This window comes from Mustela nivalis (assembly GCF_964662115.1).
Source record: "Mustela nivalis genome assembly, chromosome: 5".
In the NCBI taxonomy this organism is placed as follows: Eukaryota; Metazoa; Chordata; class Mammalia; order Carnivora; family Mustelidae; genus Mustela; species Mustela nivalis.
Genome location: NC_139024.1, coordinates 105,049,569 through 105,075,612, shown reverse-complemented (window position 1 = coordinate 105,075,612; position 26,044 = coordinate 105,049,569). Strand labels below are relative to the sequence as shown.

The 26,044-nt window shown below is 35.8% G+C and overlaps 1 protein-coding gene and 1 pseudogene across 2 annotated transcripts in view; one reads left to right on the top strand and one right to left on the bottom strand.

Annotated features, from left to right (window-relative positions):
- Nucleotides 1-9,850, bottom strand: part of LOC309865149 (small ubiquitin-related modifier 2 pseudogene) — a 44,759-nt pseudogene extending 34,909 nt beyond the window's left edge. Inside the window, exon 1 of the transcript in view lies at nt 9,844-9,850. The product of the transcript in view is annotated as a small ubiquitin-related modifier 2 pseudogene (transcript). The remainder of the gene's footprint in view (nt 1-9,843) is intronic.
- EYS (eyes shut homolog) overlaps nt 1-26,044 on the top strand; it is a gene marked incomplete at its 5' end in the record, with an annotated part of 1,535,590 nt that overhangs the window by 1,314,762 nt on the left and 194,784 nt on the right. The window contains 1 exon segment of the mRNA XM_082729457.1: nt 9,917-10,025. Within this exon segment, the coding sequence (XP_082585583.1) occupies nt 9,917-10,025 (109 nt within the window).

The following is a 26,044-nucleotide window of genomic DNA, read 5'->3' as shown; positions in this document are numbered from 1 at the left end:
CTCAACAAAGAAAAGCAAAAAAAGCTAAAGATGAGAAAAAAAAATTTCCCTTTTTGTTTGTTTCCTGTTATCAGCAAAGTTAGGCACTCTTTGAACTCCCTGCTTTCATTTTTACCTCATGAGCTGGTAGTCAGAAGGTCCCAGTTTTTATCTCTGAGTAAAATCTTCCCACATTACTTGTTAACTGGGTTTCAGTGAACCTTGAACATACAGCACAAATCTGTCAGCTCTCATTAACACTAACCTACACTGCCAGTACTGGTGTGCTGGCCCCAGTACCTCTGGTTTCAGTGAAAATTGACCTCTCAGAGAATGACAGTGCCTTTCCTCTCTATCCTCTATGAAAACAACTTTCTCTACCTCCATCTCCCCATCACCTACCAGTTTCTCACATAATAGGGTTTCATTCATTGGTCTATTGAATGAATAGATCCATTTTAAGTTGGATTTAAGATAATTTTCCTGAACACAAATTTCATTTATGCTTTATTTCCCTACACAGATGTTCCCTTTGTCTTCTATTCCTTGCTATTTTATCTTATATTAAAAATTACCTTGGGGTGCCTGGGTGGCTCAGTCGTTAAGCATCTGCCTTCAGCTCAGGTCGTGATCCCAAGGTCCTGGGATTGAGCCCCACATCGGGATCCCTGCTCAGCGGAAGCCTTCTCCTACCGCTCCCACCCCATCCCCCACTTGTGTTGCCTCTCTCGCTGTCTCTCCCTCTGTTTCTGTCAAATAAATAAATTATTAAATCCTTTTAAAAAAATTACCTTAGACTGAGTCCTATAAGAGAATAATGAACAAATTTTGGCATGAACAAATGTACATGTTTTAAGATAAAATAAGACATTAGAGTTTAAAAATAACTACCTTAAATCATTTCGGATCAAGATTAGATAAATAAAATTAACTCCAGTCATAGATTTAGAGCTTATTAAATTTCTTTGTCATTTTGAACTTACAGGCCTTACAGTAATTTAGTTTTCTATTTGTATCAAGCACTCTAAAATTTTCAACCATTTCTAACTATCAGCAATTTTACTTGGCACATGAAATGATGTGGATTTTTATCTACTTGGAGTATTGCACATACCGTCTTCTGGAAAATTTCCAAAAGCTTAATGTAATTATTTTTCTTATCAGATATAACTCCAGAAATATGTTGTCTCTATAGGGTGAAAAACAAAACATTTGTTTTTAAAGACTGTTCTCAGTCTTTAAATTAGGAGTGCTTTCATGGGAATAGACCCAAAATTGAGGAAGGGCTGGTAATGCTTCTTTCAAGCTCTAAGCCTAGATTACATATATTCATCAATTCCATCTATTTTTAGATTGGTTGAATTTCTAAAATTTTACTTGTCTGGTTACCTCCAAATTGAAAGTTTGCTTGGGGTAAGAACTGTACTTTTCTACTCTCCATATCAGAAGTTTTAGAGATAGGGAAACCATGGTTGGCAAAGATATATGAGAAGGACAATTAGAGGGGAAAGCAGCATACATTAAAATTTTAGAAACCATAAAGAAAAAAGTATATGTAAGAATGAGAACTAGATATACTTGCCCAGAGAAAATTGAATAAGCTGAGACAAGGGACACTTAGATGGTATGCTAGCTGGCAAAGAAATATGAAACCAAAGAGGTATTGATCCTGAGGCACGGCTCAGTAGATCACACTACAGCAGTTTTACACTTAGACTGATAAGAATATTTACAACTTTGGCTCAGAAAGTGCTTCTGAAATTTAAATCCTTTGCATCCCTATCAGTCTTCTCTCTCTTTATATTTTTAATAAAAGCTATAATTATTAATTAATTGGATTAAACATGATAAATTTAATTTTTTTAAAATAATACTTTGTAAAATAAATCTTGGTTAAAATACACAGCCAGGAAAATCAATCATATGCTATAAATAATAATAATAATGCAAAAACTATAGTAGTCAGAAGATGGGAAAACTATACATTTATTGTTTACATAAGACAATTTTATAAGAATCAGCCATCACTCACTGTAACACTTGTAAAAAAATGACAGGGATGCACAGGACTTTCTCCTGAGGAAAAAAAAAAAACTTGCCTTTTGCTTCACTCGTCGCCTAACAAAAATTAATCTCTCCACATGCCCATTTCCTCAGATTTGTTTTTTGTTCAAATTTGGTAAAATAATCTATTATCCAATTGATTTTTTTCAAATGCTATTTCAACATGGGAAACTTTAGTGCCTCAAAATATATGTGCATGTGGTTTTACGTGTTGAAGTGGAAAGAAAGGATCAGGTATCAATATTTTCAACTCCTGAGGTTTGATTGTTTACTCCTTGGACTGGATACAAATACACCCCAAGATTGCTAAAAACAAATGAACTGAGCCAATAAGTATTAGACTTGAAGGGTAAAACTAAACACTACATGGTATTTGTGAACTGCATATGTGTGTAGGTTTTAGGGGTAATAGTCTTGAAACCCCCATTTATCATTAGAGTAAATTGATTCAACCTAGAGCTGTGAACTAATAGAGTATGAATAAAGATTTCCTACTGAAATTCCAAATTAAATGCCAACAGTGAAGCTAAGCTTTGCAAGTTAATGCCCTTGTTCTAAGTTAGTGCTTAAATCCTACTAAGTAATATTCAAGAATCTCAGTGGTGTGCTGGTGTTTTACAACCACATCTTAGAGTGAAAAGGGTGGGATAGGGATTGATTGATTTGTAGCTTTTGCCAATTCCCAGGCATAAATACTCCCACTGTGGCCAATTTCAAGCTACCAACATGAATTCACAGATGTGGAATTGAGAAGGAATGCACAAAACCAGCTCTCCTGAGTCATTGCTAGCCTTCTCTAGCATACCACTGAAGCTTCTTATCATTGCATTCAGAGAGGTTGTCAGGTCAAAAAACACAACATTTCTGGATGCAGATTATAGTTTGTATAATTGTAATAGTCATTATGTGAATGTTTCTACAGGATAAAGAAAACAAGGGAATTCTGGCCGCCTATACTTTTACAGATGCTACCAGGAGACCATGAAATCTGTAGATTATGCTGTCTGTCCCATTGCACATGAATTGGATAATGTAGTCAGAAGTAAAATCACAGTTTTTGGGATATCTGTGATATCTCATGACAGCTGGTTGGGTGTTCCCTTGACAACTGCTCTGGTTAATCAAGGGTGTAAATGAAGTTCTTGCTTCAGCGGTCTTTAGGCATCATTGCAGACTTTCTTTAATATCAGTGCTTCACAGGATAATGGCTTGGTTTTCATGGTAATTGATTATTAAGATATTTGGGCTATCTGCCAGTCAGAGGAAAGGCTAAATAAAATAACCTAAAACCAGTGACCATCTCATGACAATCATCTAGGGACACGAAGACCTCATTGACAGCCACCCATCAGAGGTTATGCAGCTTTTCTTGTCCAAGCTGCTTGCATGGCCAGCCTGGCCAGCTCTTTGGTGCTCTAAATAAAAAGGGATCCTTCAAGATGCTTTTGGCGTGTTTACACTGCTTTTGTTTGACAAAGGGCCTAACAGTGATTTTTGTGCCTGATCTTTTGTTTACACTCTTTTAACATATAGATTATGCTGAGTCACACTAACAGCCTCAAACAGTATGGCTGTGTTGATAGAGCTGTATGAAACCATCATACTCTTTTAAACAGCATCTTCTTAAATCTGCTCACACAGCCATAACAATCATATTAGATACATGAACTGATAAGGAAAGCTGTATGTCACTGGACAGTTTCATCCATACTGCCTGATGTATAATCTTTTAAATATATTTTCCCATGTTTTCCTGTTGCAAACAGGGAGCTAAAACAATCACACTATCAATTAGATCCTATCTGTGGGGACCAGATGCCTTTCAGTGCCTCCATCTCTGCCATGTACCTTTACTGCCATCTGCTGATAGGAGTCTCCCATCTCAGCCATTCTTATGCAGAGCTAACTCTCAACAACTCAACTGTAACCTTGGGCTGAGTACTTAAATCACAGGAGTTAACAATTGACATTAACCTCTCTCAGTCCTAAGTGTAGCCTGAAAGATTCTTCTAAAGGAAGTTCCAAGCTAGAGCTTAATGTAAATACTATCCATTCACTTCAGAGCAATACTTAAATTTGGTAAACATTAGGCTGATTATTATTGGTCAGAATAGTTATTAATTTGGAGATTCATTTAACTACTATCTACATTACAAGTTATCCATATAAAGAATGCATTCTTTTACATTCATTTTTGAAGTCTAATTTAAGTAAAGAAAGAAAGAAACTTACTAGCAGAGTTAATCATGTACAGAATTTCAAATAGACAAGCTAGATCATTGCTGGTTAGTAGCCAACCTAGTGAGAAGAGGAAAGAACATATTTTGCACCTATGGAAGCATTCAGTATTACCATCAATTTTGCAATATTCCCTAGAAGCATTTGGTGCTGTTTGGTTGTGTTACTTCTATACCATGCCTTCAAAATTCCATAGCTACTGCAATTATGCATGAGGTATGTTTTGTGAGCCTTCAGCATGGCACTACAAGGGCCTTTTAAAGCATTTAATTTCATTATGGTGTAATGCCAGTGACTCATACAACTCCCAGATTTGACAAATCAAACATAGGTACCTTAGAGAAGAAAAAAAATCCATACTTCCTATTTCTCTCTGGAAGGAAAGCAAACCACTTTACTTATGTGCTTTTGAAATGTGCTACTGAAAAACAAATTGTGAACAGATACATTGAAATGCCTTTAGTGCGCGCGCACACACACACACACACACACACTCAACCTGATACGGACAAAGCCAAAGAAATTAGTCCTTCCAAATTTAAAGCAAAATTATAAAGGAACCTGCAGATGGCTTATTTTTCTTCATTTTGCCCTTCGCAGATTAAAGATCACTTTCTATTTACATAGCCTTCAAAAATAAGGGACTCAAATTGATCTTTATTGTTGTCATTTCTTATTATAAAAAAAAATAGACTTCTAGTCAAGATGAATCTAACCTCACCCTTGGACTCTTTTCCTTAGTGTCAAACACATAGCAATAAGATAGAAAATTTTAAAATACACAACTGAAAATATAAAGGCACGGTTAAAAACAAAATAAACATCCCACCAGACAAGAAACAGACAAAAATGCGAAGCAACAAGAGCTAATACTGCAGGCCAGCCAAGGTCTAGGTCTAAAAACAGGGAAGCTCAGCTCCCATAAAGGAGCTAAAACTACTCATTCAAGTATACATGTGATATTTGTGTCTACCTATCTATCCATCCATCTGTCTGCATGCAGAGAAAAAGAGACTATCACCTGGGATTCTGATTTTTAGCCAACTGCCACCCTAGGAAGAAAACAGAATGCAACCAAAACATCATGAGCAGAACTGTACCAAGCATCTTTTCAGCTCTGACTGAACGTGTGAATACCTTCAAATCGCTATAGGACAGAACTGTGAAGTACACATTATCCAAGATTTGGGTTTAGATCCTCAGAAGATCAGTGGGGTTCCCATTAGGCAATCAGACTTAGGGACTGCAGAAGAGGCACAACAAGGAGAATGGAAGTGGGGAAAAAGAGAAAAATAAAAATACTTCTCACTGAAAATGAGCCTGCACTACACAATATCAGAACACGTGGTAAAATTGAGAAAGGAACCAAGCAAATCAGCAAGTAGAATATGAATCACTCTAGATAAAATCCTTCTTATGGAAAAGTCTGACAAAAAGTTTATTTCTAGGATGCTAGAAAGCATTAGTGAAAGAATAGTTCATTTTAAAGGAGAAATTATAAAAGAAGAATAGGCACAAATTAAATAAAAAATTATAAAAAAGATTCAAAATCTCGGGAATAAAAGATCATATTCACTGAAATTTAAAACTCAGTAGACAGACTAAATGATCCTGGAGACTGCTGAAGAAAAAATTGGTGCCTAGGAAAAATACAGGATAGAGAAATTAAGAAAGCATTTTAATAAAGTGAAAACAAAGGACACCTGGGTGGCTCAATCAGTTAAGCCTCTGCCTCAGCCCAGGTCATGATCTCTGGGTTCTGGGTTCAAGTCCCACATCAGGCTTCTTGCTTAGCGGGGAGCCTGCTTCTTCCTCTACCTCCCATTCCCCCTGCTTGTGCTCTCTCTGTCTTTCTCTGTCTTTCTCTCTCTGTCTCTGTGACAAATAAATAAAAGTAAAATCTTTAAAAGTGAAAACAAGATTAAGAAATTTAGACAACGAAGCCTAGGTGGCTCGGGTAGTTAACCTCTGCCTTTGGCTTAGGTCATGATCTTCAGGTCCTGGGATGGAGCCCAGCTCCATGGGGATTCTGCTTCTCCCTTTCTCCCTGCTTGTGCTCTCGCTGCCGCTGTCTCTTCTTATCTCAAATGAATAAATAAAATGTCTTAAAAAATAAGAATTAAAAATTAAAAAAGAAATTTAGATAACAGTTTAATAGGCTTCCACAAGATGTCTAGAAGCAGAAATTTCAGAGGCTGTCAGAAAGCAATGCAGATGACCCTAGAACAACATAGGTTTCAAATGTGTGGGTCCACTTTGCAGATATTTTTTGTCAAGTACAGTAAAGTACTATAAATATTATTTTCTTTCCTTATGATTTTCTTGATAACATTTTCTTTTCTCCAGCTTAGTTTATTGTAAGAATATAGTATATAACACATAAAACATAAAATGTGTATAATTGACTGTTTATGTTAATGGTAAGACTTCTAGCAACAGAAAGCTGTTAGTCAAGTTTCAGCCTTTGGCAGGGAGAGGGTTATCTCTAACCTCTGTGTTGTTCCAGGGTCACCGTACCTAGCAAGAAGGTAGTCTACCTGGAAATAAAACATGGAATCCAGGAAAACAGAAATAACATCAAATTATTTTTACTTTTTTTCTAAAGAAAAATGGAATTTGTTTTTTATAAAACTGAATTTTTCTTTTACAAGGTGAAACTTAAAATTATTTTATGTTCCATGTACAAAATATGGAAAATACAAATAAGCGGGAAAAAAAAATTAAAAGGCATCTGCATTCTCAGCATGCAGAGGTAGCCACTGTTAATATTAGTGAAAGTCAACCTGTTATTATCTCTATGCATGTTTTTTATAAAAATGATGTATCACTCAAATTGTCCTTTTCTCTTTTTCTAGTCTGTACAAATATCTTTCCATACCATTAATTAATATTCTGCAACTCCTGTTTAAGAGCTGGGTAGTATTCAATTACATAAAAGTACTTGATTGAACAATCCACTCCCCACAGTTTACATTTTTACAACCTTTCACTTGGTTATGCATACCCTGAACTTCCAGTTTGAGCATATTTTCTAAAACTTTAAAAATAAATTGTCTTTTCCTAGTCAGAAGCCTCTGCCAAATTGTTTAGCATATCTAAAGACTATAAATATAAAGAATAAGAATGCTAAGGACACTGGGGAAAAAAATGTCTGTTTTGTCAGAGTTTAGTTTTTAAAATAATGCAACCTAAGTATTTGATTTTGAATCCCATTATAAGCAATATTAGTAGAAGTAGATGAACACTTCAACTTGACTGTGTAATTTATTTTCATAAAAATCTCTTTAGAGATCCCTGTCCAGTCAGCAAATAATTGCTTTAACTTTGGATTTTAATATTAGCACTGAATGATTTATGTACATTAAATAATGTGATTCTCACTAACCATTTATGAGCCAAGAATGATTATCTCCCTTCTGTGGATAATCACACTTTAGGGAAGAAAGGTTAAGTGGTTTGCCTAAGATCACTCAGCCAGTCAATGGATTATCTCAAAATATGATCCTCAAGTCTTTAAATCATTAGACTTGGCTGGCCTCAGCAATACTTGAGAGGCATAAGGGATATGTACTTAGATTTTTCCTCAAATGATTTATGTAGCATAATGTCTAATTTGTTTATAGAGCATTTTTTTCATTCCTTATCGCACAATTTGGTCTATAAGCAAATATGAGATTATAAAAATGAAAAGGATAATAATCTACATGTAGAAAAATCTCTGGTAGAATTAGAGTATCAATTTCCAAAAAAGTGCACAGACCAAGCTGACAATAGAATCAACCATTTGGTGGAAGGGTCTGGGGAAGAAATGAAGGAGGTAACAGGACGCAAATAGAGTAGAGTGGCTTCCTTCTATAAAAACTGCAGTTCATGGTTAGATTTTTTTTTTTTAAGATTTTATTTGTTTATTTGACAGAGATCACAGTAGACAGAGAGGCAGGCAGAGAAAGAGAGGGAAGCAGGCTCCCCGCTGAGCAGAAAGCCCGATGCGGGACTCGATCCCAGGACCCTGAGATCATGACCTGAGCCGAAGGCAGCGTCTTAACCCACTGAGCCACCCAGGTGCCCCCATGGTTAGATTTTTAACAAGCATTCAATGAAACAAAAAGAGATCTTACTATTTCTTAATAAGGACATGTGCATTCCCTGAGAAGTATTTCCTCCATCTCCAGTATAAAGCATCCGTACAGATCTACCTGCACATACCAACTATACTGACAAATGTGCTTCCTAGATCCCTATAATATGTAATTCACATAAATGGGACGCTCTAGAGGTCATTCCTAGAACTGAAGAATTTTCAACAGTGCTCTTGATCAAAATTCGAAGTGCCTTTGGTAAACTAGAGCAGAAGCCAAAAAAAAAGGTAGCAGAATGATGTATTAAAAGGACCATATCAGCTTTGTATTTCTAGGTAAGGAGGAAGAGGAAACCAGCTGTCTTTTTTGAAGCAAGGAAGGGAAAAAGGAAATTCTGGTTTGTATTTCCCACTCAACTTAGACTCCAAAGTTAATTTTAAGAAAAAAATACTGATAAATTACTTAACCAATGATTTTTAACAAAACTGACTTTTTCTTTTAAAAGTAGATTTACCAACTGATCCTGGTTTGCTTAGCACTTACCTAGTTTTAGCCCCCAGAGGTCCTGCATCCTGGAAAAGCTCTCAGTCATGTGCAAACTGGGGGAGTTGGTCAAAATTAAAAATAAAAATTAGGTGTGTTCATTGTCTAAAATGTAGCAAATACAAATAAGTGAAAGCATTTTAAAAATGAAAGCATTAAAATCATTCATGTTTTCAGTATGCAGAGAGCCACTTTTAATATTAGTGAATGTACTTCTAATATCTCTGTGTAATAGACTTCATAACAGTACAAGTTACTATTATTACATATGGCAAGTGACCGGGTAATATCATTTGAATTGTCTTTTAAAATTCTATTTAATTTTATGCCAAGTACTTTAGCATGTATACCTTTTCATCTGATTACATCACTCTATAAACTGTGATAAATTTTCAGTTGTGTATTGGTCATTCCCACTATTCATTCTACAAATTCCCTTAACCTTATACTTTTCTTTATCTCTGAGACACAGGATCAGCTAGTACATTAGCAGCATGCTTTCTGAGTTCTGATAACTGTATCACAGTGTAATCTCACTGCTCAGGGGTATGCAGCCTTTCATTTCTTATTCCATTTCTATTTCCCCTGTAGGCCAGGGAGGGGAAATTTCTACCTAGGCAGTTTAGCATCATGTAACATTGCTCTGCCACTTGTCCAGCAGTCTCCCTACATGAGTGAGACCATATGTCGACCGCAGTTAGCACTAAAAATTTATTATTACCTACTTATACAGAAAAGCTCTCTTTGTTTTGTAGGGGTTTAACTTTCTGAAAGCATTTCCAGTCCTGATTTAGAGACAGAAAGAGAGAAGGAAAATAAAATTTCAGTGTTAGAAAAGAAATATATCTTTATCTATCCTAAAATGTTCACACTTGGTTGGGGCCATATTTCAGGACTATTATGATCCACAAAGTACCTCTGTCGTTGAAGAAGTACTTACCATCCATGTGCGAAGTTACCCTGTTCTTGCCAGTTAACACACAGAATAATGGCCTCTTCTGTTTTATTTCTAGCTACACAGTCCCTGTTGGCAGCCCTTGGGTTGCTTGCATGATTGAAATGACTGCAGATGGAAAACCTCCAATACAGAAGCAAGACACAGAGGCACCCCATGTCTCTCAGGTAGTTATGCAGATAGCCAGTTCTAAACATTACTAAGTGTGCCCTCAATATCTAAAATAAGTATTTCTTTTTAAGTTACACTAATCATATTTCTTTATTGAACAGATTCCTTGTAAAAGCTCTCAACAAAACACCGGAATTTTCATCTCTGATACTTTAGGTACAATTAAATCTATTTAATACTGCCTGTCGCTATAAAAGTTGCATTAAATTTATCAAGAAATTGATTTTCCTCTCACACTTTGCATATAATATGTTATGCTTGATTAAGAAAAACACCACAGGAATGGAGAATAATTAGCAAGTTACAAAATAGTGCTTAAAACTTCCATTTTTATAGGATATGGTAGTGCTTATACTGTGCTATTAAAAAGTCTCTTGTCAGGGAATTTTTCCTGGAAATATCGAATGAAGAAAATTGAAAGCAAAAAGGATATTTGTCCCTCCAGAGACCAAGCAATTTGCTGAATTCTTTTAATTTTAATGATGTGGTTGGTTACATGCTTCTTAGTATGACTTTATAGAAATACATTTAAGATAAAGAATTCCTGGTTCATTTGATCATCATGGAGAGTTAATCTGTATAATTAGAGCTCCAAAGTGCTAATTTTGGTGCACATTAGAGCTGGCAGTGTATAAGGCCCTAATGAACTGGAAATCTCATTTTATTTCCATTTTTTCTATGTAGTTTTTTTCTCTTATTGAGTGTATACAAGCATCCTAAAGAAACACATAAGAATAGCTAACATTTGCATAAGCACGTTATATTTTCCAAATTATGACCATGTATTTTATCTCATCTGATCTTCACAAGAACCCTCTAAAGTAAGAATGAATATCTCTTTTATAAGGTCGTATCTGATAAAACTGAGTATCAAATGTCCAAAATTTCATAGTGATAATGAAAGAGACTTGATTCCAGATTTTCTGATTCCCAACGTGGTTTTTTGTTGTTGTTGTTCCTTTATAGTACACTTTATTTCATTTTCTGCTCCAGCAGAGTGAAAACTGTCAAGTGGATTGTTAAGGTAGAAATAAAATTGGTTTTCATTTTGAAGAAATTAAAAAAAAAAAACAAAACCTCCAGACTCTTAAATACAAAGAACCAACTCGATGTTGCCAAAGGGGAGGCAGGTGAGGAATGAGTAAAACAGGTGAAGGGGATTAAGAATATACTTACTGTGCTGAGCACTGAGTAGTGCATAGGATTGTTGAATCATTACTTCGTAAACCTGAATCTAACATTACACTGTGTATTAACTCATGTCAGTTAAAAAAAAGTCATGCTAGAGTCCAAGATGGCCAAAATATTTAGATTCAAGGCACAGACTATTCAAATGGTGGAAAATCTAGGAAACGCTCATAGTTTAAAGCAGTTAATGTGATTTTGTCTCTACCTATTCCCTATAGTCATCCTTTTTTATATTGAAAGTTCCATATTTTATCATGAATAACATGCAATATGCTACAGACAAAGGATCATAGGGGGAAAAAAGAGAGAAGCAAACCGAGAAACAAACTCTTCATCGAAGAGAACAAACTAAGGGTGATGGGGGGGGGGGGTAGGTGAAGGGATGGGTGAAATCGCTATTAGGGATGAAGGAGGGCACCTTTGATGAGGACCAGGTGTGGTATGCAAGTGTTGAATCACTAAATTTTATGCCTGAAACTAACATTACACCATGTTAACTAACTATAATTTAAATAAAAGCTTCTGTTAAAACACACACATTAAAAAAAAAATGATCCTCTTTTCAGCTCTTTTCAATAAATACTCATTAGTGGAATTTGGGGATCATATAATATGTACATTTTTAATTTTTTGAGGAAGCTTCATACCGTGGTACATAGCTAACACACAATTTTTACATTCCCACCAACAGTGCACAAAGGTTTCTGTTTCTTTACATCTTTGTCAACGTTTGATATTCGCTGTTGTTTTTTTTATAATGGCTACCCTAACAAATGTGAGGTGGTATTTCATTATGACTTTGATTTGCATTTCTTTGATGACTAGTGATGTTAAACATCTTTATTATATATCTTTTGTTTATTTCTGTGTCTTTGGAGAAATGTTTTTTCAAGTCCTTTGCCAGTTTTTTAGTCAGCTTATTTGTTTTCGCTATTGAGGCATAAGAATTCCTTATATATTTTTGGAGCGCCTGGGTGGCTCAGTGGGTTAAAGCCTCTGCCTCCGGCTCAGGTCATGATCCCAGGGTCCTGGGCTCTCTGCTCAGCAGGGAGCCTGCTTCCTCCTCTCTCTCTGCCTGCCTCTCTGCCTCCTTGTGATTTCTATCTGTCAAATAAATAAATAAATCTTTAAAAAAAAAAAAAGAATTCCTTATATATATTTTTATATTAACCCTGTATCAGATATTGGTTTGTAAATATTTTCATTTGATATAGCGCCCCTTGTCTCTTTTTTTGCTTTTGTTGCCTATGGTTTTGGTGCTGTATCCAAGAAATCATTGCCAAAACTAATGTTATGAAGATATTCCCCTTTGTTTTCTTCTTCAATTTATATAGTTTCAAGTCTGATTTGTAAGTCTTTAATCAATTTTTAGTTGATTTTTGTGTATAGTGTAATGGTCCAACTTCTTTCTTCTCCATGTTGGTATCCATTTTTCCCAAAACCATTTGTTGAAGAGACAGTGCTTTCCTCATTGTATAGTTGTGGCACCTTGTCAACAATCATTTGATCATAGTTGCACAAGTGTATTTCTGTTTTCTCTACTCTGTTCTGTTTGTATATATGTCTGTCTATATGCCAAAGCCATCTTTGTTTTGGTTACTGTGTATTTGTAATGTGCTTTCAAGTTAGGAACTGTCATGTGTCCGGTTTTCCTTTCTCAATATTGCTTTGGCTATTTGGGGTCCTTTGTGATTCCATACGAATTTAAGGATTATTTTTTCTATTCAAAAAATGCCATTGGAAGTTTGATAAGGATTGCATTAAATCTGTAAATCACTTAGGTAATATAAACTTTTAATAATATTAAGTCTTCCAATCCATGAACACAGGAACTTTTTCCAGTTTTTTGTGTCTTCTTTAATTTCTTTCAGCAATGTTTTACAGTTTTCAGTGTACAAGTCATTCATCTCCTTGGTTAACTTTATTTCTAAGAATGTTACTCTTTCTGGGCGCCTGGGTGGCTCAGTGGTTAAGCCGCTGCCTTCGGCTCAGGTCATGATCTCAGGGTCCTGGGATCGAGTCCCGCATCGGGCTCTCTGCTCAGCAGGGAGCCTGCTTCCTCCTCTCTCTCTCTGCCTGCCTCTCTGCCTACTTGTGATTTCTCTCTGTCAAATAAATAAATAAAATCTTAAAAAAAAAAAAAAAAACAAAGAATGTTACTCTTTCTGATGCTAAGTGAATGGGATTATTTTCTTAATTGCTTTCCAGATTGTTCATTTTAAGTATATAGAAGCACACTCATTTTTTATGTTGATTTTGTATCCTGCAACTTTGCTAAATTCATTTATTAGTTTTAATTTTATGTGGACTCTTTAGGATTTTCTGTATATATCATCGTGTCATCTACAGAGATTATTTCCTTTTATTTCTTTTTCCTGCCTAGTTGTTCTGCTAGGACTTCCAGTACTATGTTGAATAGGAGTACTAAGAATTGGCACACTTGTTTTCTGCCTGATCTTAGAGAAAAAGTTTTCAGGTTTTCACCATTGAGTATGGTGTCAGCTGTAGACTTATCATATATGGCCTTTATTATGTAAAGTAATTTCCTTTTATTCCTAGTTTGAGTCTTTTTATAATAAAATGATGTTGAATTTTGTTAAATACTTTTTCTGTATTTGTTGATTGTGTGATCCTTATCCTTTGTTCTGTTAATGTGTTGCATCACATTGATTAATGTTTTATGTTGAACCATCCTTGCATTACAGGGATAAATCCCACTTGGTCAGGGTATATAATTCTCATAATTAAATGTGCTCATAAGTTTGGTTTGCCAGTGTTTTACTAAAGATTTGCATCTTTATTCATCAGGTATATGAGCTTGCAGAATTTTTTCTTGTGATGTCTTTTTCTGTCTTTAGTATCAGGAAGATACTAGGCTCAGAGAATGGGCTTTTGGAGTGTGCCCTCCTCTTCAGTTTTCTGGAAAAGCTAGAGGATTGTTATTAATTCTTTTTTAAATATTTTGTAGAATTCTCCTCTGAAGCCATCTGTTACTTGGCTTTTGTTTGTTGGGAGGTTTTTGATTACAGATTTATTCTCTTATTATTCATCTGTTCAGATTTTTTATTTATTCATGATTCCCTCTTGGTAAGCTGTATGTTTCTGGGAATTGATCCACTTCTTCAGGGTTATCCAGTTTGTTGCTGTGTAATTGCTCATAGTTATCTCATAATCCTTTTTATTTCTGTGGCATCAGTTGTAATGTCATCTTTCATTTCTGATTTCATTTGAATCTCCTTTTTTTAAATTATTGTAGCTAAAGGTTAGTCGATTTTGATTTTTTCAGAAAACCAACTTTAGTTTTACTGATTTTTTTCTAATGTGTTCCTGTTCCCTATTGTATTTCCATTCTAGTTTTTGTATAATTTTAGTCTTTCTGCTAACATTGAATTTAGTTGACTCTTCTTTGTCTAGCTCCATGAGGTGTAAAGTTACATTGTTGATTTGAGATCTTTCTACTTCTTAATAAAAGCTTTTCAAGCTATGAACTTTCCAGTTACTATGCTTTTGCTACATCCTATAAATTATGGTATATTATGTTCCATTGTCTCAGGACTTTTTCTAAATTTTTTAATTTATTTTTTGAACCATTTCTTCTTTGAAACAAGAGTGCATTTTGTTTAATTTTCACATACCGTTGCAACACGGGGATTAGGGGTGCCATCCCTCCATGCGGTTGAAATCCATTCATAATTTTGACTCCCCCAGAATTTAACTGTTGACCGGAAGCCTAACTGATAATGAAACAGTTGATTAATGCATATTTTTATATATATTTATATACTATATTTTTATAACAACATAAGTTAAAATACTATTAAGAAAATCATAAGGAAGAGAAATGTATTTACAGTACTCTATGTGTGTGTGTGTGTGTGTATTTATTTATTTATTGGAAAAAATCTGCATAGAGGGGACCTATTTAGTCCAACCCATGTCGTTCTAGAGTCAGCTATATTTGTGAATTTTCCATTTTTTCTTCTGCTATTGATGTCCAGTTCCATTCCATTATGTTTGGAAAAAATAATTGATATGATTTCAGTCTCCTTAAATTTGTTAAGATTTTTTTATTTGTAATCTAACTATAATCTATCCTGGAGAGTGTTCCATATGTGCTTGAGAAGAATGTGTATTCTGCTGCTGTTGGATCGAATGTTCTGTATAAGTCTGTTAGGTCCATTTGTGCTGCAGTGTTGTTCAAGTCTTCTTTTTCCTTTTTATCTTCCAGCTGGATACTCTAGTCATTATGGAGAGTGAGATATTAAAATCTCATACTATTATTGCATTGCTATTTCTCTCTTTGGTTTTGTCAGTGTTTGTTTCCTATATGTGAGTGAGCTGACATTGGGCCATATACATTTATAATTTTTAGATCTTCCTAACCAGCTGACCCTGTTAATCATTATATAATGTCATTCTTTGTCTCTTATGACTGTAGTTGACTAGTCTGTTTTGTCCAAATAACGATAGCCATTCCTGCTCTTATTTGGTTACTATTTGTGTGGGATATCTCTTTCCATTCTTTCACTTTCAGGCTATATGTGTCTTTTCTTTTCTTTTTTTTTTTTTTTTTTTGCAGGCTATATGTGTCCTTAAAATTGAGTTTCTTATGGATAGAATATAGTTGTATTTTGGGATTTTTTTTTAATCTTTTTTTTCCACTCAGTCACTTTATGTATATTTTTTATTAACATATAATGTATTTTTAGCCCCAGGGATAGAGGTCTGTGAATCGTCAGGATTACACACTTCACAGCACTCACCATAGCACACACTCTCAACAATGTCTATAACCCAACCACCCTCTTCCTGTCCTCCTCCCCTCAGCAACCCTCAGTTTGTTCTGTGAGATTTAGAGTCTCTGATGGTTTTTCTCCCTCCCAAACCCATCTTGTGTTATTTTTTCCCTTCTCTACCCTCCAAAACCCCCACTTTTCCTATCAAATTCCTCATATCACATAGATCATATAATAATTGTCTTTCTCTGATTGACTTATTTCACTCAGGATTATACCCTCTAGTTCCATCCACATTGTTGCAAATGGCAATGTTTCATTTCTTTTGATGGCTGCATAGTATTCCATTGTATATACATATACCACTTCTTCTTTGTCAGTTCATCTGTTGATGGACATCGAGGTTCTTTCCATAGTTTGGCTATTGTGGACATTGCTGCTATAAACATTCGGATGCACATGCCTCTTCAGATTACTGCATTTGTATCTTTAGGGTAAATACCCAGTAGTGTCATATGCTGGGTCCTAGGATAGCTCTGTTTTCAACTTTCTGAGGAACCTCTATGCTATTTTCCAGAGTGGTTGCAACAGCTTGCATTCCACCAACAGTACAGGAGGATTCCCCTTTCTCCACATCCTCACCAGCATCTGTCTTTTCCTGACTTGTTGATTTTAGCCATTCTGATTGGTATAAGGTGATATCTCATTGTAGTTTTGACTTGTATTTCCCTGATGTTGAGTGATGTGGAGCACTTTTTCATGTGTCTGCTGGCCATCTAGATGTCTTCTTTGCAGAAATGTCTGTTCATGTCTTCTGCCCATTTCTTGATTAGATTATTTGTTCTTTGGGTGTTCAGTTTAATAAGTTCTTTATAGATTTTGGATACTAACCCTTTATCTGATATGTCATTTGTAAGTATCTTCTCCCATTCTGTCAGTTGTCTTTTGGTTTTGTTGACTGTTTCCTTTGCTGTGCAAAAGCTTTTGATCTTAATGAAGTCCCAATAGTTCATTTTGGCCCTTGTTCCCCTTGCCTTTGGCGATGTTTCTAGGAAGAAGTTGCTGCGGCTGAAGTCAAAGAGGTTGTTGCCTGTGTTCTCCTCAAGGATTTTGATGGATTTCTATCTCACATTGAGGTCCTTCATCCATTTTGAGTCTATTTTTGTATGTGGTGTAAGTAAATGGTCCAGTTTCATTTTTCTGTATATGGCTGTCCAGTTTTCCCAACACCATTTGTTGAAGAGACTGTCTTTTTTCCATTGGACATTCTTTCCTGCTTCGTCAAAGATTAGTTGACTATAGAATTAAGGGCTTATTTCTAGGCTCTCTATTCTGTTCCATTGATCTATATGTCTGTTTTTCTGCCAGTACCATACTATCTTGATGATTACAGCTTTATAATAGAGCTTGAAATCTGGAATTGCGATGCCACCAATTGGCTTTCTTTTTCAACATTCCTCTATTTGATGTCTTATCTGGTTCCATATAAATTTTAAGATTATTTGTTCCATTCCTTTGAAAAAAATTAATGGTATTTTGATAGGGATTGCATTAAATGTATAGATCGTTTTAGGTAGCATAGATATTTTCACAATATTTGTTCTTCCAATCCATGAGCATGGAACATTTTTCCATTCATTTGTGTTTTCCTCCATTTCTTTCAAAAGTACTTTATAGTTTTCTGAGTACAGATTCTTTGTCTCTTTGGTTAGGTTTATTCCTAGGTATCTTATGGTTTGGGGTACAATTGTAATGGGATTGACTCCTTAATTTCTCTTTTTTCTGTCTTCTTATTGATGTATAGAAATGAAACTGATTTCTGTGCATTGATTTTATATCCTGGCACCTTACTGAATTCCTATACAAGTTCTAGCAGTTTTGGAGTGAAGTCTTTTGGATTTTCCACATAAAGTATCATATCATCTGCAAAGATGAGAGTTTGACTTCTTCTTTGCCAGTTTGGATGCCTTTAATTTTTTTTTCTGTTTTCTGATTGCTGAGGCTAGGACTCCTAGTACTATGTTGAATAGCAGTGGTGATCATGGACATCCCTGCTGTGTTCCTGACCTTAGAGGAAAGCCTCTCAGTTTTTCTCCATTGAGAATGATAGTTGCTGTGGGTTTTTCGTAGATGGCTTTGATGATATTGAGGTATGTATCCTCTATCCCTACACTTTGGAGAGTTTTGATCAATAAAGGATGCTGTACTTTGTCAGATGGTTTTTCAGCATCTATTGATCTATTGAACCATCTATGGTTCTTGTTCTTGCTTTTATTAATGTATTGTATCACATTGATTGATTTGTGGATGTTGAACTAACCTTGAAGCCTAGGAATAAATCCCACTTGGTCATGCTGAATATGCCTTTTAATGTACTGTTGGATCCTATTTGCTAGTATTTTGGTGAGAATTTTCACATCTGTGTTCATCAAGGATATTGGTCTGTAATTCTCTTTTTTGATGGGATCTTTGTCTGGTTTTGCAATCAAGGTAATGCTGACCTCATAAAATGAATTTGGAAGTTTTCCTTCCATTTCTATTCTTTGGAACAGTTTCAGGAGAATAGGAATTAATTCTTCTTTAAATGTTTGGTAGAATTCTCCTGGGAAGCCCTCTGGTCCTGGGCTCTCGTTTGTTGGGAGAGTTTTGATGACTGCTTCAATCTCCTTTCTGGTTATGGGTCTGTTCAGGTTTTCTGTTTCTTCCTGGTTCAATTTCAGTAGTTTATATGTCTCTAGGAATGCATCCATTTCTTCCAGATTGTCAAATTTGCTAGCGTATAGTTGCTCATAATATGTTCCTATAATTGTTTGCATTTCTTTAGTGTTGGTTGTGCTGTCTCCTCTTTCATTCATGGTTTTATTTTATGTGAGACCTTTCTCTCTTCTTTTTGATAATTCTGGCCAGGGGTTTATCAATCTTATTAATTCTTTCAAAGAACCAGCTCCTAGTTTCATTGATTTGTTCCACTATTCTTTTGGTTTCTATTTCATTGATTTCTGCTCTGATCTTATTTCTCTTCTCCTGCTAATTTAGGCTTTCTTTGCCGTTCTTTCTCCTGCTCCTTTAGGAGTACGGTTAGGTTCTGTACTTGAGACTTTTCTTGTTTCTTGAGAAAGGCTTATATCACTGTATATTTTCCTCTCAGGACTGCCTTTGCTGTGTCCCACAGATTTTGAACAGTTGTGTTTTCATTATCATTTGTTTCCATGATTTTTTTTCAATTCTTCTTTAATTTCCTGGTTGACCCATTCATTCTTTAGTAGGATGCTCTTTAGTCTCCATGTATTTGAGTTCTTTCCAACTTTCCTCTTGTGATTGAGTTCTAGCTTCAGAGCATTGTGGTCTGAAAATATGCAGGGAATGATCCCAAACTTCTGGTGCCAGTTGAGACATGATTTATGACCCAGGATGTGATCTATTCTGGAGAATCTTCCATGTGCACTAGAGAAGAATATGTATTCTGTTGATTTGGGATGGAATGTTCTGAATATATCTATGATGTCCATCTGGTACAGTGTGTTATTTAAAGCCTTTATTTCCTTATTGATCTTTTGCTTGGATGATCTGTCCATTTCAGTGAGTGGGCTGTTAAAGTCCACTACTATTATTGTATTATTGTTGTTGTATTTCTTTGATTTTGTTATTAATTGGTTTATGTACTTGGCTGCTCTCATGTTAGGGGCATAGATATTTAAAATTGTTAGATCTTCTTGTTGGACAGACCCTTTAAGTATGATATGGTGTCCTTCCTCATCTTATTATAGTCTTTGGCTTAAAATCTAATTGATCTGATATAAGGATTGCCACTCCTGCTTTATTTTGATGTCCATTAGCATGGTAAATTATTTTCCACCCCCTCACTTTAAATCTGGAAGTGTCTTTAGGTCTAAAATGAGTTTCATGTAGAAAGCATATTGTTGGGTTTTGTTTTTTTTATCCATTCTAATACCCTGTGTCTTTTGATAGGGGCATTTAGACCATTTACATTCAGGGTAACTATTGAGAGATAAGAATTTAGTGTCATTGTATTGCCTATAAGGTGACTGTTACTGTATATTGTCTCTGTTCCTTTTTGGTCTACTACTTTTAGGCTCTCTCTTTGTTTAGAGAACCCCTTTCAATATTTCCTGTAGGACTGGTTTGGTGTTCACAAATTCTTTTAGTTTTTGTTTGTCCTGGAAGCTTTTTATCTCCCCTCTTTTCAATGACAGCCTAGCTGGATATAGTACAATTGGCTGCTTATATTTCACGTTTAGTGCTCTCTATATATCATGGCAGTTCTTTCTGACCTGCGTGGTCTCTGTGGATAAGTCTGCTGCCAATCTAATATTTTTACCATGTATGTTACAGACTTCTTGTACCAATCTGCTTTCAGGATTTTCTCTTTTTCACTAAAACTTGTAAGTTTTACTATTTGATGACAGGGTGTGGACCTATTTTTATTGATGTTGAGGGGCTCCTCAGTGCCCCCTGGATTTTGATGCTTGTTTCCTTTGCCGTATTAGGGAAATTCTCTACAATAATTCACTCCAATATACCTTCTTACCCCCCCCCCCATCTTTCTTCTTCTTCTGGAATCCCAATTATTCTAATATTGTTTCGTCATATGGTATTACTTATATCTTGAATTCTCCCCTCGTGGTCCAGTATTTGTTTGTCTCTCTTTTGCTCAGCTTCTTTATTCTCCATCATTTGGTCTTCTATATCACTAATTCTCTCTTCTGCCTCATTTATCCTAGCAGTTAGAGCCTCCATTTTTTATTACAACTCATAATAGCTCTTTTGATTTCAGCTTTAGATTTTATTACTCCAGAAGGGTTTCTATGATACTTTCCATACCTTTTTCAAGCCCAGCCAGCACTTTGAGAATAATCATTGTGAACTCTAGACATACTACCAATGTGCATATTGATTAGGTCCCTAGCCTTTGTACTGCCTCTTGTTCTTTTTTTTTTTTTTTTTTGTGGTGAGTTTTTCTGTCTTGTCATTTTATCCAGATAATAATATGTGAACTAGAGAATAAAATGCTAAAAAGGTGGCAAAGACACCAGAAAAATACACGCTAACCAAATCAGAAGAGACCCCAAATTGGGGGGAGAAGAAAGGAGGTAAAAAGAAGTTCAAAAAAAATTTTTTTAATTTATAATATATATTTTTATAATATATATTTTTTCATATAAATATGTGTATTTTATATACACACACACACACACACACACACACACACTAGACTGGTGAATAGAACAGACCCACCCACTTCATTTGGGGCATATTTTGGTCTCTTAAAAATTAAAATTTTTTTAATTAAAAAATATATATTTCTTACAATATATATTTTTTCATATAAATATGTGTATTTTATACACACACACACACACACACTAGACTGGTGAATAGAACAGACCCACCCACTTGATTTTGGGCATATTTTGGTCTCTTGGTCCCAAAATTTTAAAGAAAGAAAAACTTAGGGGAATCTGGGGGGCTCAGTGAGTTAATCCTCTGCCTTCAGCTCAGGTCATGATCTCAGGGTCCTGGCATCAAGCCCCACATCAGACTTTCTGCTCAGTTGGGAGCCTGCTTCCCCATCTCTCTCTGCCTACTTGTGATCTCTCTCTGTCTCTGTCTAATTAATAAATAAAATCTTTAAAAAAAAAGAAAAATATATATTTATAAAAAACACAAAAACACAAGATATATATAAAACACAAAAACACAAAAATAAGGGTAAAAAAAATAAGGGTAAACACATTGAAGGGATGGAATATGACTGTAAAGATGAAATTTTTAAAAATTCTATAAAAGGAATTGATAAGATAAATTGATTAGAAAAAGAAAGATATTGTTAAGATAAACTAATTAAAAAATGTTAAAAGAGGAAAGAGGAAAAGTTAAGAAAAATTAGAATAAGAAAAAAATAAAATTAAAACATTTAATTAACTTTGCAAGACTAAGGAATCATTTGGAGAAAGCCATGAATTCCATGCTTTGCTTTCCCCTCCTCTGGAATTCTGCTGTTCTCCTTGATCAGTGAGCTTGGTCTTGGCTGGATGTTCTTGCTGATCTTCTGGAGGAGGGGCCTGTTGCAGTGATTCTCAAATGTCTTTGCCCGAGGTAGAATTGCACCACTCTTGCCAGAAGCCGGGCTAAGTAATCTGCTCAGGTTCGCTCTTGGAGCTTTTATTCCCTGTATGCTTTCCGTAGAGCTCTGGAGGATGGGAATAAAAATGGCCTCCCAATCTCCAGCCCAGAGGAGCCAAGTGCTCAGGGCCACACTCTTCAGTGTGCCCTCAGAGAAAAGCTGTCAATCACTCCTGTTTCCCTGGTCTCCGGAAGTGCTCTGAGCTCACCTGGCCTGTGACCAAGCATTTCTGTCTCTGGCACATGATCCTGTTTGGAGTCTCCAAACCCAGCAGATTTCTGCCACTCTGCTCTTTGGAAGATGAAGGTGAGGCTCCTCAAATGTGCCACTTGTGGGGTCCCTGACCCCACAGATCACAGTGGCCTGACCTTGCCACAGATCACAGTTTAAGGTAACCCCAAGATGAGAGCTCACTCCTCAGCTCCGTCTCTGTACCGGCTTCCCTGCTCTGATACCAGCAAGCTCTGCTACACTCAAACACTCCCGATCCTTCTGTGACCTTGCTGGACCTGAGACCACATTGTCCCTGAGAGTGCTCCACCCCAGCTTAGCCACTGGAGCAATGTCCCTCAGTGCAGCAGACTTTTAAATGTTCGAATTTTGTGCTCATTGCTCCACCACTTGCCAAGAGCTGGCCCCTCCCCCTGTGGTCTATCTTTTCATTGCTTCAGATTCACTTCTCCACACGTCCTACCTTTCAGAAAGTGGTTGAATTTCTGTTTCTAGAATTGCTTGCTACTCTTCTTCTCTTCAATCTCCTGTTGGATTTATGGGTGTTCGGAATGGTTTGATAACTATATAGCTAAACTCCTGCAACCTGATGTCATCTCAGTCTGCTACTCCTCCGCCATCTTGACTCCTCCTCTCAGTCACTTTATATTTTTTGATTGAGTTACTTCATTTACATATAAAGTAATTATTGGTAAGTAAGGAGTTATTCTTTCCATTTCAGTGTTTTCTATCTTATAGCTTTTTTATCCCTCTTTTTCTCCCTTGCGCTCTTCCTTTGTGTTTCACTGATTTTTGTATACACGTGTGTACGAGACATACTTTGATGCCTTTGTCATTTTTTTGTATCTTTCATATACTCTATATTTGTGGTTATCATAGAGCTGACTTTGAACATCTTACAATTATAATAATATATTTGAAGCTAATAGCAACTTCAGCTGCTCTAATCTTCAAGTTTTTTTACCTTTTTTTTTTACTTCTTTTACTTTTTTTTTACTTTTACTTCTTCCCTCTCTACACTTAATGATTGATCTCACATTTACACCTTTTTTTTATATTGTGCATACATTGACACGTCTTATAGTTAAAATGTTTTTACACTTTTTATCTTTTAACTTTTATACAAGAATGACAAGTGATGTATGCCCCACCATGACGGTATTGTATTCTATATTTGTTTATATATCCACCCTTATTAATAAGATTTATATTTTCATATGCTTTTATATTGCTCTTTAGAGTCCTTTCATTTCACCTTGAAGGACTCCCTTTAGCATTTCCTGTAATGTAGATCTACTAGTGATAAGCTTCCCCAGCTTTAGTTTATTTGGCAAAGTCTATATCTGTCCGTTTTTAAAAGACAGTTTTGCCAGGTATAGTGATCTTGTTTGGCAGAGTTTTTTTTCTTTTAGTTTTGAGCACTTTGAATATATCATCCCAGTCCCTCTGGCCTTGAAGATTTCTGGCAAGAAATTCATTGATAGCCTGATAGGGACTCCTTTTATGTGGTGAGTCACTTTTTTTTTTCCTGCTCTCAGTTTTCTCTATCTTTGACTTTTCACAATTTGATTATGTGTCTTGGTGTGGACTTCTTTGAGTTCTTTCTTGTGGCAGTTTTTTGGGCTTCTTAAATCTGGTTGTACATTTTTTTCCCCTAAATTTGTGAAATTTTCAATCATTAATGTCTTTCTTTTTCAATACAGCAATAAATGTTTATCTTCATTCCAACTGAAAGAATCAAATAAGAAAATACTTAAATAAGAAAAGTTAAAATTCTCATGTTTATTAAGTCATCATATCTTCAAGTAAGGATTCTATCCCTCTCTCTCTTCTTCTGATAGTCCCCTAATGCATATATTGATTCATTTCATAATGTCTTATAAGTTCCTTAGGCTTTCCTCCCTCTTTTTCAATCTTTTTTTTCTTTTTAGTCCTCTAACTCAATAATTTCAAAGAAACCTGTCTTTGAGTTTGGTTATTTCTTTCTTCTGCTTGATCAAATCTTTTGATGAATCCCTCTAGTGATTTTCTCAATTTAGTTTTGTATCTTCAGCTCCAAAACTTCTTGGTGATTCTTTATTGTTTTTTCTCTTTGTTGATATTCTCATTTTCTTCATGCTTCATTTTCCTGAACTCATTCAGGATCTTCGTGACAGCTTTTTAAAAATTCTTTTGTCGGGTACTTCAGTTTCTTTAGGGTTGGTTGCTGGAGATTTATTCTGTCCCTTTGATTTTTCCTGTTTCTTCCTGTACCTTTTTAAATTCATAATGGGATCTATACATTTGAAAAAACAGACATCTCTCCCAGTCTTTATGGACTTGTTCTGTATAAGAAAGGACCTTCATCAATCAGCCCAGCTGTCCTGATCTGGACAACCAGATTTAAGAAGCCCAAAGTCTCCCAGCCCAGAGTCTGGGAACCTCTCAAACCTTTATGTGGATACATCTTCTGTGGACTGGTGTGTGTAAATTCCCCATTATAAGAATTTGCCAGTTTCTTTTTTCAGGCAGTCGTAGTACTTTGCTCCCTCTGGTCTGTCTACATTTCTGCAGTTTCTCTGGAGTTGCCACAAGCTACCCAGTTCTCTTTTGTTCTCAGCAGCCCCAGAGTTCTTAGGATATATGGGTCATGTCAAAGTTCCAAGTCAGGCAAAATAGAAACTCGGCCCTCCAGAAGTCCATAGAAAACCCAGAATGTTGGAAGCATGTTCTACTCTTCTCCACTCCACCCCCTTGCTCTGGCCCCAGTAAGAGGCCACAAAATAATATCAGCCTCAGTCTGCTACATCAGTGGTCCTCTGGAACAGCAAAATACCATCCAGCCATCTTTTGTTTTCAGTGATGGCCAGACATCTACATAGTAAGATGTCCTGTCAGTACTCCAAGACAGAATAAACAAACTTATTCTTCAGTCAGCCCCCTGAAAAGCCATTATTTTGGATGCACAGTTCAACTCTTTCCATTGTGAGGGAGAAGTCAGAAGTTAAGGAGGTTTCACCCACCCTTCCCAGTGAGCTGCAGGACATGTTTATGGTGAGTGAGTGCATGCTAGTCCAAAACTTTGTCTTTGTTCTCAGTAGCCACCAACCTGGCACACTTTCTTATCAGCACTTAGATTCAGGCAAGACAAAAGCTAGTCCCTTGGGCAGGCCCTGAAAAGTCTGCACTTAGTATGTATGTTTCAGTCTTCTATTTCCCTCCCCAGAATGAAACTGGGAGCTGGATGTTTTCTTCCAGTTATGCTTCACTGAGTCTGGGGGGAAACTTTGGCCAGTATCACAGATTTTCCTACCATCTTCGATACAGCTGGTTTCATATTCACCTAGGGTAAAAGTGCTTCTTAACTCAATCTACTCATTTCTCACAGAAGCATTTGGTTTGTGTATTGTTGTTGAATTAGTGTTTCCCTAAGAGAAGAAATATCTGGAGCTTTTTATTTGGCCATCTTGCTAATTGGTATACTGAATTTTCTAGATATTTCATTTCCTTGTGATTCCATTCCCCCAGATTACATTAAATTTCCTTACAGACAAGAATAATCCCATATCCTTTTTTTTTTCTGGGTATTTCCACTTTCCTATATAACTGCTCACAGGGTAGCAACTCAGTTCATTGATTGTTTCAATAAAGTTCACTTCCTTCTTTGACAAAGTAAGGAGATACTATTTTGAGAACATTCCCTAACCTAAAAAGCCTTAAGAATCAAAGATTTAAC